General features: G+C 41.7%; 1 protein-coding gene across 1 annotated transcript in view; it reads left to right on the top strand.

The window, feature by feature from the left end:
- The window catches only part of LOC124554689 (protein artemis-like), a 77,132-nt gene that overhangs the window by 43,281 nt on the left and 18,180 nt on the right, over positions 1 to 15,671 (top strand). The window contains exon 6 of the mRNA XM_047128316.1: positions 15,395 to 15,544. Coding sequence (XP_046984272.1) covers positions 15,395 to 15,544 — 150 coding nt within the window. The remainder of the gene's footprint in view (positions 1 to 15,394; positions 15,545 to 15,671) is intronic.

Consider the following 15,671-nt stretch of genomic DNA (forward strand, 5'->3'; position numbering starts at 1 on the left):
ACGTTTGGGAACAAGGCTGAGAAAACTAACTGTTGATACGAGAGGGAAAAAATTAGAAGATGGAAAATTGTTGACCGGACGGGGTCAGTTAACTAAAACTGAAATAGAAAAATTGCAGGTATAAAATGGTTCAAATGGCTCTGAGCACTATGGGACTCAACATCTTAGGTCATAAGTCCCCTAGGACTTAGAACTACTTAAACCTAACTAACCTAAGGACATCACACACACCCATGCCCGAGGCAGGATTCGAACCTGCGACCGTAGCAGTCCCGCGGTTCCGGACTGCAGCGCCAGAACCGCTAGACCACCGCGGCCGGCAAAAATTGCAGGTATACTATGAGCAGGTGATTAGGAGAAATAAAGAAAATCTGTAGGCAGTGAAGAGAGATGTTTGGGCCATATTCTTCCATAAGTCATCTACTGATGATAATATGGATTGTGTCCATCAGGAGAAAATTTGTGGTGCAAATACAATAGGGCTCAGGCAACTGGAGAATCTTATTCTCACCAGCATTCTCTTCCTGCTGCTGTTATTACAGCAATTAAACCTATTTTCAGAGACTTGGCTCATCCTGACCTTCTAAGGAAATGTTTGCATGGGCAGACACAGAACCCAAATGAATGTTTCAACAGCATAATTTGGAACTGTCTTCCTAAAACTGTATTTGTAGGCATGCATACAATGAAACTAGGAGTTCATGATGCTGTTATTACATTCAATTGTGGTAATATTGGAAAGTGTTGGGTACTGAAAAAGCTGGGAATTAATCATGGTGAAAATGTGATCACTGGGCTGCAACATTGCGATAAAATGAGGATAGCCGATGCAGACAGGTCTGCATCTAATATGGCCAAGAAAGCAAGAAAAACATCCAGGAAGGTGAAAAAGAAGCTGGAAGACCTGCTAGAGGCCAAAGAAGGGCTATCATATGCAGCATGACAGTTTTAATTAACTGTTAGTAACAAATTTCAAAAGTTTTTTTTTTTTAAACTCAATTTCCCACAAACAAAAATTTTCAGTACATATGCCCCATTGTATCAGAAACTATCATATATAAATTAATGAAATTTTCAGAGACTCTGCATAACATAAAAAGCCACCTCTGGTACTACATTCATTAATATTCTCCCATTTGGAAGTTCACAAAAAAATATTTTCTGCAGAAAAAGCTTAATATTTTTTGTTAATAAATTTATAAAAGTATTTCTTAAAAACTATAAAATGGATAAAGTAGATTTTAGTACAGTTGACTCTGTTAGCATCATGTAACATACAGTGAAAATATTAAGGCCCTGCATCAAATAGTTTTTTCAGAAATGGGTGAAATACTTGCCTAAATTAACATGGGTCCAATAGGCAGGGTGTGGTCCCCTTAAAGTGCTTCCTTGATAGGGTAAATTAAGTAAATAAATATTACCTAAGATAAGCTAACTAAGCTAACATATTCATACCCCTCTACTTTTTAATGACCAACAGTTCTACGAAACTTCTCTTCCTATCAGCATTTATGATAGGAACAGTCCTGCCCATCTCTCCAAACTCCTGGTTTGGAGTTTAAATATGACTAGAGATCAGCTTACTCTCATTTACCCCAAATTAACAAGAAATAAAAATGTAATTATAAATAATCAGTTAGTGTGGCTCCATTACACTTCTGATTTCCAGAAGTAATGGGAGCATTGAACTGAAATAACAATTTAACATTTATAACATGACAAATATTGCTCCTATAATAGTTCTTACATACTGTATCCAGTTAAGAACATTTATTTGAATTATTGCTATCTTAAGAATTATTATTGGAGCAATGGGTCTAAATGAGACAATTATGACAACTTTTAGCATATTCATCAATTGGACACCTAGCATACTCATCAATTAGATGCCTAAGATGAATAATTAGATCATTATTTAGTTACAGAAAATGTTTGACAACTTTATTTCATTATTTATTCATTATTAAGCCTAATTATAGTCCTATTGTTCAAGCAAATAAATTTATTCTTTATAAATCAAATCTGTTCAGCAGGAATTATAAAAACAGAATAAATTCATAATATTTTTCTCACTCTTATTCCTTGATGGATTACCGACCTTTCTTAGATTTTTACCAAAATGAATTGTTATACAATCACTTGTGAAAACAATATATCAACATTAATAACAAATGTAGTGGTATTAACTGCTGTCACACACACACACACACACACACACACACACACACACACACACACACACACACAATATCCTCAGCCCTTACAATATGTTATACAAAAAATTCATCATAAATGAACATTTAGCCTAAAGATCAAGGTTTATACGACTTATAACTATTATAATTTCAAGAATAGGATTAATTTTTAGAACACCTTTAACTTCATTACACGAAGGACTTATGTTAAATAATCTAATAACCTTCAGAGTTAAAATTAAAAGAATAATCTTTTAGGCCTTCATAAAATTTTACACCTCTAAAATTGCGGTCCAGAACCATAACTGAATATAAGACCAACTTATGGTAAGAGGGAAAATTCTCATAAGTAAAATTACTGTCTACCTGTAGTAACCAAGTAATACCATAACCAATTCAAGTAACAAAAATATGACTCCACATGTAACAAGACACAGAACAACTGATGTCCGCGGTACAAACTGGAAGTACATAGAGAGGCAGTCAGTGCTGCTCCGCGCATATATAGGTGAGAGTTGCCAGCAGACAGTGACATGGAGACGGTGCCATGCACATGCCTCCCACAGACTACCTCCAGTGGTCGACCATGCTGATACAGTTGGTGGACAGTTCAAACACACATGTGCAGTGACACCACACTCAGCACGCTCACAGTCACATGCACTAGTAGCAGGATTCAGCACACCTTTCCCTCATGCAAAATGGGCACCCGGGCAAAAGAGGAGACCCTGGTGGCCTGACAAGTGACACATGCATCAGATGCGGAGCAGCAGCAGCTGGTTCTGATGGTGGGGGCGAGAAGATGTGCCAGGTGGATACCAGAGCATAGGGCTGGAATGCATGAGGTCACGGGGATGCCTGAGGGCAGTGGGCCCATGCGCCACCTGACAGTAACACTGGAGAGGAGGGTGTCATCACCATCTCTGTGTCAGCATGAGCAGTCAGGTCCCTGTGTGGAGGAGATGGGGCTGGACCCACCAGTGACAGTGGCTGAGGCGATGATGATCCAACCTGAACAGTAGGCTGCGGCAACGGATGCGAGGCTGGAGGTGGACTGGTGCCCAGTGCCGAGAAGCTGGAACCTCAGGATGCTGCATATGGAGGATGGGGCACCTGCAGAGCAGGTGATGATGGGCTTGAGACAGATGCATGGGGTGGGATGTGGTGACAGGAGTCGCACCAGTGAACCGGTAGCTTCCGGCAGCAACCAGGGGTGTAACTGATCAAAATGGCACATCACCAACCCGTACGCCACACGGATGTGACAAAGACAGCATTCCTGGTGGCAGACAACAGTGTCTGGTATCCACTTGGGCCACTGACCAAACTCTTGGGCGCGCACTCGCACTGCCAGATGAACCTGACTGCAGCAGGTGCAGCACAGGCTGCCAAAAGTGGAGCAGCGTGCATGGCTGCCGGCCAAGAAGCAACTCGGCTATGCCTTCACATAGGCATGAAGCGATAGGTGCTCAAAAAATGGAGAACGACATCATCTGGTGAAGAATCCACAACAAACTTTTTCATATGGGACTTAGTGCATATGCACTATTCCTTCCACCTCACCATTTGATCGAGGAGGGGATGGTGGAGCTGTAACATGTTGAATGTCATGATGGGAACAAAACAATTGAAAGGTGTGAGAAAAGAACTGGGTCCCATTATTGGAAACTAAGGTAAAAGGCAACCCCTCGATAGAAAGACCATCAAAAATGTAAGAATTGTGACCTCTTCTGACATTGATGCTCACCATAGACTGTAAGGAAACCAAGAAAATGCATCCACAACCCAGAGCACATAGGAATTAAAGAAGGGACTGCAAAGCCTACATGAATACATTCCTGTGGCTGGCAGGGAGCAGGCCAGCAGGGATGCCCTGAGAGCTGACTGTTTTCGGGCACACTGCTCACAAGCTGTGACAAAACGGACAATTTTGCCATCAATCTCTGGCCAAACAACATGTCTCCTAGCGAACAATTTAGTGTGCAAAACTCCCCAATGGCCCTGGTGGAGAAGGTCTAGAACCTCACTCCGTAATATGGTAGGAATGACTGCTCTGGGAGAGAGGTCTTCTGTGGGCAGCAGCAAAACCCCGTCAAAAACAGAGGGGTGATGCCATAAGGGAAAAAAGTTGCAAAGGGGTCCAAAGCATGACTCAGTGGTTTATCTGGCCAACACTGTTGAACAAACTCAACCACCTGACGGAGAACTGGGTCGGTGGCAGTGGCAGATGTTAAGCATGAGCTCATAATTGGAAAATCCTCGACCGCAGCCTACATTTCAGTATCAAGATGGAAGCAAAGCAATTCTTCAGTATCAAAGTTGGGATCAGGACCCACAGGAAAGTGGGCAAGTTGTCCACATTGGTATGTTTAGCCATAGGTTGACAATGGATTTCGTAATTGTAATGAGATGATAACAGCACCCAGCATTGTAGATAGTATGCTGCCTTGTCATACAAGGGTTTATGGTCGGTCAGCAATAAAGTGAAACTTGGAGCCACACAAAAAAACATGAAATTTCCAGAGGGCATGGACTGTGGCAAGAGCCTCTTTTTCCATCTGAGAATAACACTACTGGACTAGAGTGAGAGATTTAGGGGTGAAAGCAACAGGTTGTTCACAGCTGTTGGCATATTGCTGTACTAGGACTCCGCTGAGGCTGTACTGTGAGGCGTCAGTCGCCAAAGCTATGTACTGGTCAAGAGAGAACGTAGTTAGACAAGGGGCCAAGAGTAGTTTGTATTTCAACATTTGAGAATTGCATTCATAATCTGGGCTCCAGCAAAAATGTACATTCGTGCGTAACAAGTCATGCAATGGGTGGGCCAGTGTGATTGCCCCCAGTGGGAATTTATGGTAGCAGGCTATCTTCCCTAGAAAGTCCTGCACATCCTTAATGGGTGAAGGATGAGGCATAGGTGTAACAGTGGAGATGTGGTCTGGCAGAGGATTGAACCCCATTCCATGAGACCTCAAACCACAAATAAACAAAAGGAGGTTCAAAAAATTGAGAGTTTGTGATGTTACACTGTAAGCCTGCAGACTGTTGGATATAAAACAAAGTGCACAAATTTTTCAAGTGATTGGTCGTGGTGGAGCGTGTGACAACAACCTCATCCAGATAATTAATGCAAGTAAGGTCAGGCATAGCTATTTGCTCTAAAATTGTTGGAAAATAACAGGGGTGCTAATCACACCAAAAGGGAGGCAAAAATGTTGATAGAGACCAAAAGGAGTATTCAAAACCAGACCTCGCCATGACTGTTCATCTACAGGAACCTGCAGGTACAGTTCAGATATATCAATTTTAGAAAAGTACTGGCCACCCTATATTTTCACCAACAGTTCTTCCTAGTGTAGGAGGGTATACGTATCCATGATCAACTGCGCATTGATGGTAGTATTGAAGAACCCAATGACTTCTGAACTACAGCCAATAGAGACAACCATTCACTAGTCATAGCAGGTTGCACTATCCGTAGAGATTGAAGTCTGTTCAATTCTGCTTTCACGTGATCTTTCAGGGTGACAGGTATAGGACATGTGCAACAAAAATAAGGCCAAGCCATGGATTTCAAAGACATGTGAGCAGAAAAATTTGTAGCACACCCTATAGCTTCCGAAAATAAGCCCAAAAACTCCTCACTCAGTGTTTCCAATTGAGAATATGTTACCTGATCGGACACAAGATGAGCTGCATCAGTGATAGAAAATCCAGATGCCTGAAATGCATCCATCCCAAACAAGAACAAGTTCTCGATGCCAGCATCAGCAACCACCAAAAATTTAATGGAACAAATCACTGACTTGAAAGAGGCAGATGCCATAAATTGTCCCAACAGTGCAATGCTCTGTTTGTTATAGCTGACCAGCTTCCGCGTGATCGGTGTCAATGGTGGTGAGCCTAAACTCTCATGGGTTTGAGAATTCAATAACGTCACTGCAGCACCTCTGTCGACCAGTAACCAGAGCACTTGGCAAAAAGCATGTAACCCAGTAAATAACATGGGAGAAGTCACAAGCATTGTAGTCACACAGTTTACATCCATGTCCATATCTGGAGCAACCTTTGGCGAATGACACACACAGGCGATGTGACCTTTCTTCTGGGAAGCATTACAAGTAGCCCAGCGTTTAGCACATGCCAAACATTTGCACAGGACAGAACAGAAAGGACAAGACAGAAACAGAGAATGCTGATGCTGGTGATGTGGTGTTCGTGGCTGCTTGGGCCGGCCTTGGTCTGCTCGGTGCTGAGCCTGCATGTTTACCACTACCACTTCCTCATGCAACCTGTCATCCTTGTTGGCACATCTTGTGACACTACTGCCACATTGCTCCATGCTTCAATTTGGGCACCTGCTGCCTGAGAAACGTCAAAAGATTGTGCTATTTGCAGAACTAACGCCAACAGGGGGTCTTTCACAGAGTAAAGTATTCTGGTGCACTAGCTTGTATGGAGCTAAACAGAGAATTGTGTCATGTACCATAAAGGATGCATAAGAGTCATTAAGAGCATCTGTAAAGAATTGACACTTGTGGTTAAGGCTGTGAAGTTTGGCTGCCCAGGCCCTGTATGACTGGTTTGGTTTCTTGCAGCATTGATAGAATTCAGCTCGCACTGCTATGACATGCATTTATTTGTGATGGTAGTTGGACAATAAACTGCACGCGTGATCAAAAGTAAGAGCTATCGGTTCTTGTAAAGGGGCAAGCTGACACAGTAATTGATACATTTTAGGTGGAATCCACGTGAGGAAGAAGGCTTTGCACAAATTCAAGTCTGTCACACCGAAAGCCAAAAAATGCTGCCCTAGTCTTTTTTCATTATCTTCCCAAGCCTTGTCTGAAAGATAATACAGAGGAAATGTGTGCTGATGAACTGGTGGAACGGTACCCAGTCTGTTAATGGAAACCAGTAAAGCAGTGACTGCCAAAGTAAGCTGTTCAATCAGGGCCGGTAGCACGGCATCCAAAATGACTAAATCGGATGAAACCACACACATACAATGAGGTAGTATGTGGAAGGTGTAGTTCAGGTCACAGGTGGTCCCATGACTTGGGCCTATTCCTTCAGGGTACATTGAACATAAACCAGGATGTTTATTTCAACATTCTCAGTGACCAACTGTTGTTGCTCTTTCTTCTAAATCTTCATGATGAGTGTGCCATGGATGCTAGCATTTTGACATCAGTGTCACAAGGTTGCACATATACATTCCTGGTTTTGCTAACACTAAGACACCATGTCACACTTCAATTGGTCTGCTAAATCACTGAATCTTAATCCCACAGAAAGTGTCTAGGCCAATTTGAAATGGTGGCTGAAACGAAGCAGTCAACATCCCTGCAGTTGGGTAGATCTACAGGATTTAATTATCAATGAATTACTTCAGTTGTATACATCATGCATGAAGAAACTTGTGGGCTATTTTACTAACCTAACTGACACCATTGTCTGTGCTAGAGATGGTGTTAGATGACATTACTATGTCATCTCCTAGGGATGACTAATTTTTTTTGTGGTGTGTTTGTTCTCATTCATGCTCATATTTGATAATGATGTTCTGCCTATTGCACGATAAAAAATTCTATAAGTAATGACCAGTCACTTCCATAAATTAGCCTCGATCCTACATGCAGGGAAATATGCTGGGAAGTACCATCTTAATTCCACTTTGACCAGTTTGGAAAATTACAATTAACCCTTCTGGATATTGTAACACAAGCATGTCTTTTCAGTGGTTTATAATACAGTACTGTATTCAGGACAAGTAGAGTATGAAATGTTGGGGAACCTTATGTTTCACCCTGAGAGCATAGTAATAAAATTTGGTGCATAGTAGAGTATCCTTCATTGTCAAGAGAGGCAATACTCAGCTGCACAATTTGTTCTTGAAATGTAATCCCTACCAACTACATTGGAATTGTATTTGGATGTTTGATAAATTACCACTTAATATATTTCCTTGAATGCAAGAGCTGTGAGCAAGTCAGTTCAGGAGACATCACTGAACATTTGATTGCCTGACCCTACTGGACATGACAGTGCAGGAGGCATTTGTGTGCGAGAAGCAACTAATGTTTATAAGATTTAAAAGATCTTTAAAACTATTTGGCAGTGTACCATCACACAGAAATACGTATTTCTGAGGTTTCATTGTCAGTACTCAATTAAATTGTATCCTTTCTGGAAAACTGATTATTTGATTACTTAATTGGTTGTATGACTTTGGACCAATGCTCCCTAACAATTGGCATTCTTCAGTAGACTGTTTTATATTTCACACTTTTTGGCATAGCAATTATTAGCACACCATTCACAGCAAAGTTGTAGTGGAGAGGATAGAATAGACCTGTAGTGGTTCCTTGCCTGTTGTGAGAGGCAATTAAACGGCGTCTTATACAAAGTCAAGGTTTTATGTTGACAGCTTGGCTATTGTTAGGCCACCTATCAGTTTTAGCCCTGTTCACAATCTTTCCCTAAGCCTTTTTGGCTTAGTTAGTTAAGGTCCTCTTAACCTTGACCTACACATTTCTAAATTTTACAGACATGCAGGCCATTTGAGGAAGGACTCCTTATGTGGTGTGTTATCTATCCACTGTGTGCTATGATTTCCTACATCTGCTAGTACAGTGGATTTATTTTCACATCCACCTGAAATCCAGAATGATAGCCAGTTCGTATTAGGTGGGGAGGGGTCATCATGTACCATCATGGCTGTGACCACTGACAATGCAGGGATTGCGTTGCTGATGCCTGAGCTGTAAACTGATCATGTGTGCCTAATAGTACATGCCTATCCAATCCAGTGCACTGTTACCCTGGACAACAGATACTATGCCATGTAGTCTTTGCCATGGTAGAGTGGCACCCGTGGGGAGAGCCTCCAATCAGAGTGTGTGGCAGCAAAGCAGATTATCCGTAATGAAATGGATGAAACTCACCCATACCTGTGGCTATGCCACCATGGCCATCTCAGCAGATAGAAAACAAGATTTTAATGCAGAGGCTTACAGCTCCATGACATTTCCGTCTTTGGATGCACCATTGGGTGAGAGATATGCAAGGAGAAATGGAGGTGGACAGCTAACCCACTTCTTGGTATGCTCCAGGACTGATAGTGAATCTTTTTAAATGACGTAGCCACTGATTTTCATTGAAAATATTGAAGATCGGTTCAGAGAAATTACTGCAATAGAGAAATATAAAAGGGATCTCAGCTGATCAAAAATTTGGATATCAGCAAATCACAGGCATGTCTGGCTCAAGGATATACCATTTACCATCTCTCCTCATGAAAACTCAATAGGATTCAAGGTGTCATCTTTCTTCGGGCCATAACACTACAAACAGATGAAGAACTGTGAACTAACTTAGAGTGGTGTAGTATACAGTTTGTTCGCCGCATTCAGAGAGGGAATTAGGATAATTGAGTGGACACTGAAGCTTTCATTATAGCCTTCAATGGAAATGTTTTACCTTCAAAAGTTAGGGTCGTGGTTTATACGTGAGTTGTCAAACCCTATTTTCCTCCTCGTATGAGAGGATTGAGGTTCCAGAGGTTTGAACATATCTGCTCCCGCTGTACTAATGAGGTCACTTGGGGTATGTGCAAAAAGGACAACACATGAGAGCAGTCCTTACAAACAACATGTGTAAACTGACCAGAACACCAACCCTCTTGTCCACTGACATGTTCTGTTTTCAAGAGGGAGAACAAAATCCAGGAATATGAAACACTTGACTGCCTGTTGTAACAAGGTGCTGAGAAAAAGTTTGAACAACTACTCCCAATTGGTACGACAGCACCCTTTGCAAACATTGTGTCAAAATTTGTATTTGGTGCAATGACAAGATCTCAAACAGCAACTCCTGGCCCTAGCCACATCTCAGTGCTTGTTTTTCAAAGGGTAGAATACATCAGCTGACTGATGACCTCAGATGTTAAGTCCCATAGTGCTCACAGCCATTTGAACCATACATCAGCTCCTTCGATCCCCAAACCCATAGCAAAGGTGGTAACTGCCTCATTGGCACAGCCGGATATGCCTCAGTCTCAAACATCATCCAGGAAAAGAAGGAAGAGGACACCTGCCAAGGTGGCCCCCCCTCCCAGGACGAAACAGACCAGCAGCCTACCACTAACCAGTGGCTGAAAGAGCCACAGGCTGTAGGTTATAGAAAAGAATGGCGTTTTTCTGTCTGAGAAGTCAAGACAGGAAAATCCTTGAAGAAACAGAAATCTCTCAGGGACGAGAGGGGAAAAAACTGAAAGTTAAACCGAATCCTGCTTCTCCAGTCAATCTAGCCTCCATCTCTGCCCCCCCCCTCCCCTCCCCATCCTTATCCCTGTCAGAGGTCGAGCCTGTGAATACTGAAGAAGAATCACACCTTCGGTTGGAGCATGACTGAACAATAAAGTAATACATATTCATGTTTCCTCTTTGCTGCTCTTTCATATCCCAATCTGACATACCACCACCACCACCTGGCTAAACTTCATCAATTAATGGCAACTTACTGTGAAATGGTGTGGCACATCAGGAGAGACAGTTCTCATAAATCCAACTTCCTACTCTTAAAACTTAGAAATACTACTGTGAAAACTGCATAAACACCAAGAAAGAATCTGAAGGAGTCTGCATGCTCATGGGTTCACTTTCAGCACCTTAGCAATGACACCGCAAAATTTGTGTTTTTCTATTGTATTTGGTGGGACAAGAAGTTTTCTTATCAGTGGCAGGAGGGTATTATTATTCTTATAGTGAAAGCGGGAAAAGACCATCAAATTTTCATTAATGATTGACCAATCTCTCTAACAAATCAGCTGTTAAATTATTTGAAAGAATGGTGAACCTATAACTGTGTTTGCACCAGGAAGCCAGATGACATTTATCACAATTTCAAAGTTGGGCACTCCAGCCCACCACAGACCAACTGATCATCTGAAATTTGCAGTGTGCGATGCTTTCATGCATCACCAACAGCTAATTGCTGCGTTCTTTGAACCACAGAAGGCATACAATACTACCTGGCACCATCACATCCTTTCTGTTCTGCATGAATAGGGCTTTCAGGGCTGTTTGCCCACTTTTATCCAGAATTCCATATCCCTCTAACTGTTCTGGCTCTGGATGGATTCAACCCTCAGCAGTAAGTCTGTACTGGGAACTGGGGCCCGTCAGCATCAATTTTGAGAATAACCCTCTGTGCCATTGCAATCAGTGGTATTGTGATTACAGTGGGGCCCACAGTCTATCACTGTAGCTGGATGATCTTTTCCTGTATTGCAGCTCTATATAATTGCACAATGCAGAGTGCTAACTTTAGGGGGCTGTACAAGGAAGTCCATAACTATCCGCACATCTACACCAGCTTAAGGCAGATTGTTTGAGGAAACTTAATGCCTGAGATTTCTGAGCAGTATGTCATGGGGTGTAGTTCTTCGCTATTCTATAAAGTTTTGATTTTGTCCTACCTGGGGTTTGGATGTGTAGCCTATGGGCTGGCAGCACCATTGATACTGCACTTATTAGACACTGGCCAACACAGTGGTGTGCAGCTTGCAACTGGAGCCTTCTGTATGGGCTCTGTATGATGGAAGCTGGTATCATACCACTTGAGGTCAGACCCCAGCAACTCTTGTCAAACTGTGCAATCATAGTCTGTCATATGCCTACCCATCCACATTACTTGACTCTTGTTTGACAACCAACAGTTCAGATCATTTACGAATCACCCAAAAAATGGGTCAATCTAGTGGGATAAAATTTGAGGCTCTGTGAAAGGACTTCCAGCTGCCCCTCTTGACTGTGTATACAGTTCCCTCTTGGTACCCCCTGTGGTGTACCTATATCCACTCCTATAATTTGGATGGACCTCTTCCATGGTGCTAAGGAAAATACTGACCCGACCATTTATTCCATCCAGTTCTTCATGACTACCCCAATTTGCCATGCATCTACATCAGATGGATTGAAAGTGAGCGACAGGGTTGGTTATGCTTTTGCACAAAAACGGGGGACAAGAAGTCTTCTCTGCTGAGTGTATGCAGTTTGTACACTGCAGAGGTGGTCACTGTTGTGGATAGGCAAGAGAGCCAACCCAATATGAGAGGAAGCCGAAAGGCACGCATTTTAGCTCACGCAGGCTGGCGTGAGGTCTGGAACAGGACAAGGAAATTAGACTAGCAAAAAAGGACGTAGATGTGGAATACTTAACTTTAATCCATAAATGGTGAACATCGCTCTTGACGGTACATGTTTTACAGCTTCAATAGTAACTGGTAATGGCGCCTTGCTAGGTCGTAGCAAATGACGTAGCTGAAGGCTATGCTATCGTCTCGGCAAATGAGAGAGTATTTTGTCAGTGAACCATCGCTAGCAAAGTCGGCTGAACAACTGGGCAGAGTGCTAGGAAGTCTCTCTAGACCTGCCGTGTGGCGGCGCTCGGTCTGCAATCACTGATAGTGGCGACACGCGGGCCCGACGTATACTAATGGACCGCGGCCGATTTAAAGGCTACCACCTAGTAAGTGTGGTGTCTGGCGGTGACACCACAGTCACCATTAAATGGACTCTGCAATACATTAAAACTCATACAACAAACGACTTCATGGTTTGTAACAATCCTATGAACTGCTTACAAGACATATCTCAGCACTGCCCCACAAACATTTTGGTTGCTAACTTACAACTTAGTTGACCTTCATAGCTATGGAATCACCATAACTTTCATCTGGACACTGAGAAACATGACATTCTGGGAACTGAACTCTCTGAAAAATTAGCTAAAGAAGCAATCACAGGAGACAAACTTGAATTCGGAGTCCATGGCACAGATCTCAGTTTGCAGTTGTGACATCAAATTTTGAAATCTTAGGATATAGAATGGTAGGCTACCACAAACCTCAACAAGATGAGGGCACTCAAAGGAACCACCAAGGTGTGACATACTTCTCTCCGAGCCTCCCAGAAAGATGCAGTTGTACTATGCCAACTACATATTGGTCACACCACACTTACCCATGGGTTCATTTTACATCAAGAGGACTCCCTCCCCCCACCAATGCAACTATGTAAATCTTAAATCTAATCATTCAACAACACAGATTTTATTAAGCACAACTTATTTACAATTAAATCACAGAAAGGGATAGTTCTTGACTCTTCTGGAAATGTGCAAAACAAAATACTTCCAGAAGTGGATACTGCATAATCAGTGTAGTACTCAGAATGTTTGTTGAACGACTCACTTGTCAGTGATGCAGAACACTGTTTGTAGGTCTGACTGGGAAATACACATATATGAACCACGTTCTCAGTGCATGTGTATGCCTTCGTTCACTTACTGAAAACATTATTGTCAGTTAAATGGTGAGTGAAGACAGTCCCACACTACGCAGACAGGCAAACCTACACACCCTAGCCAAACATTGTTGATAGATAATGATTAAATCCAAATCACAGTGCAGGAGAAGAAAACCATGTAGCACAGGGTCGTCATAAGTACACCAGAGAGCTTGCTGTAGATATGGGTTAGTTGCCAGATGAGACTATGGCAGTCCACGTCAGCCCCTAAATCTATCACAGGTGTTTTCTGACATGGCCTGGCACTGGCAAATGTATCCTTCCACACTGTCTAGTGACCTCGCTGGAGGACAATGGTTCAAACCTGCGTGCGACCATCCTGATTTAGGTTTTCTGTAGTTTCCCTAAATTGCTTCAGGCAAATGAATGGATGGTTGCTTAGAAAGGGTACGGCCAACTTCCTTCCCTAATCTGATGGGACGAATAGCCTCACTGTTTGGTGCCCTTCCCCCCTATAGTAAAATAGCTGGTAAAGATTCTTTGACAACACTATGATGTTTTACTCAATTATGCCAGTAATAGAAATTTAGAACCTGTTATAAATTAACTATTTCAGATATCTTCACAAAATGGGAAAGAAGGGAATGACTTACACTATGTTGTTCTAGTATAAAAACTGTTGTATACTGAACTGCACCAATAAAAAATATACTTTAGTCTTTACACAGATGGTAAGCACTGCTTATAGCCTCTTATGAGAACTGCTACAGTACAATGGATTTGTAGCTTTTAATTATGGCTTAGCTATAATAGTACTTTCCATCATCATACTTGGGCAGCAAAATAGATCTTGCTGCAATGGAACGCATGCCGTAAGCAAGCATATAACTATTTCAAACTGGACCACAAAATATATAGCCACCTTTTCTTCTTTGGATAAGAGCTGCTTAAAAACCACTGCGGAATTAATAGTAGCAACTTTATCTCATCCATACAAGGCTTTTGTAACAATTATGCTCAATTTTGCCACCACCTCGTAATATAGGTATTTACCATGTAACACGTAACATGAGACTGTCTATCCACACTACTTAGAGAATTTTCTAGTGAGTAAAAAGGCAGTAATTTTGCCGTCAAAATCCATCCGTTGGGAAGTCCCTACTGATTATGTGTTAAAACTAAAGTCGTCACCCTGTACATTTGTATTTACATAAGTTCATGATAATTACAATGACAAAAACGGTTTTACAAAATGCCTATAACAATAAACAAGTCACTGTTTAAACAGTAAAGTTCAAAAATATATCTACAATTTAAGATTGCTCATTAATCTGTCTGACAACAACGTCATACAAGGCTAGGTTAGCTCAGTATATCACTGTTTCTGCTAGGTGGAAAAAGCGTACCATGCTTGCTGTAATATCTCACTGCTTTCTAAATGATGATCTCCATCTGTGCACGGCTGATACTCATAATAACAAGTTAAAGAAAAACGTTCTTTGTTATTGAAATGAAACAGTTTACACAAGGTGGTAATGATACTTGTATTGCTACAATCTGTCCTTCTGGATGCTTCACTTTTTTTGTCAGGCAGCGTATATGGCAGTGTGTGTGTGTGTGTGTGTGTGTGTGTGTGTGTGTGTGTGTGTTTTGTACTTCATGCAATAGTGTTTCTTGTTATATTTCACATGTTGCTGTTAATTTTTTTGGTGTTTTTAAAATTTGGCTTAAATGAAAAAAGAAATCATTTCATTGTCAAGAGACAGCTTTTTTAATTTGAGGAGTTTTGTTTATGAGTGTGATTGGCCAATCTTATTCCCTTTGTTATTGTGAAAAGAAAAGAAAAAATCTAAAAAGTCATTATAATAGTGAGCATCCATGTTTCAGCCACTATCCAAAACGTCAAGAGATGGTTACCATTGCAAAGTAGCACAGTCATCTCATGCTTCATTCAAAGAGCTTGCCGATTTTATATACATGCTGAAGCCCAACCATATAATTCCAACTGCTGTACCACCTTCGAAGTCCAGACGTGAGGTGAGTGAAATAGCATCATTTGTGTCATAGGTTTGTTGTATTGTAAATTTCATTCGCCCAACAACAGCAAGAAAATCATCCTGCTCCGAAGTTCTCATGGCGTAAATAATCCACATTCTACTCTGTG

The sequence above is a fragment of the Schistocerca americana genome, chromosome X, assembly GCF_021461395.2.
Source record: "Schistocerca americana isolate TAMUIC-IGC-003095 chromosome X, iqSchAmer2.1, whole genome shotgun sequence".
NCBI classification, from domain to species: domain Eukaryota; kingdom Metazoa; phylum Arthropoda; class Insecta; order Orthoptera; family Acrididae; genus Schistocerca; species Schistocerca americana.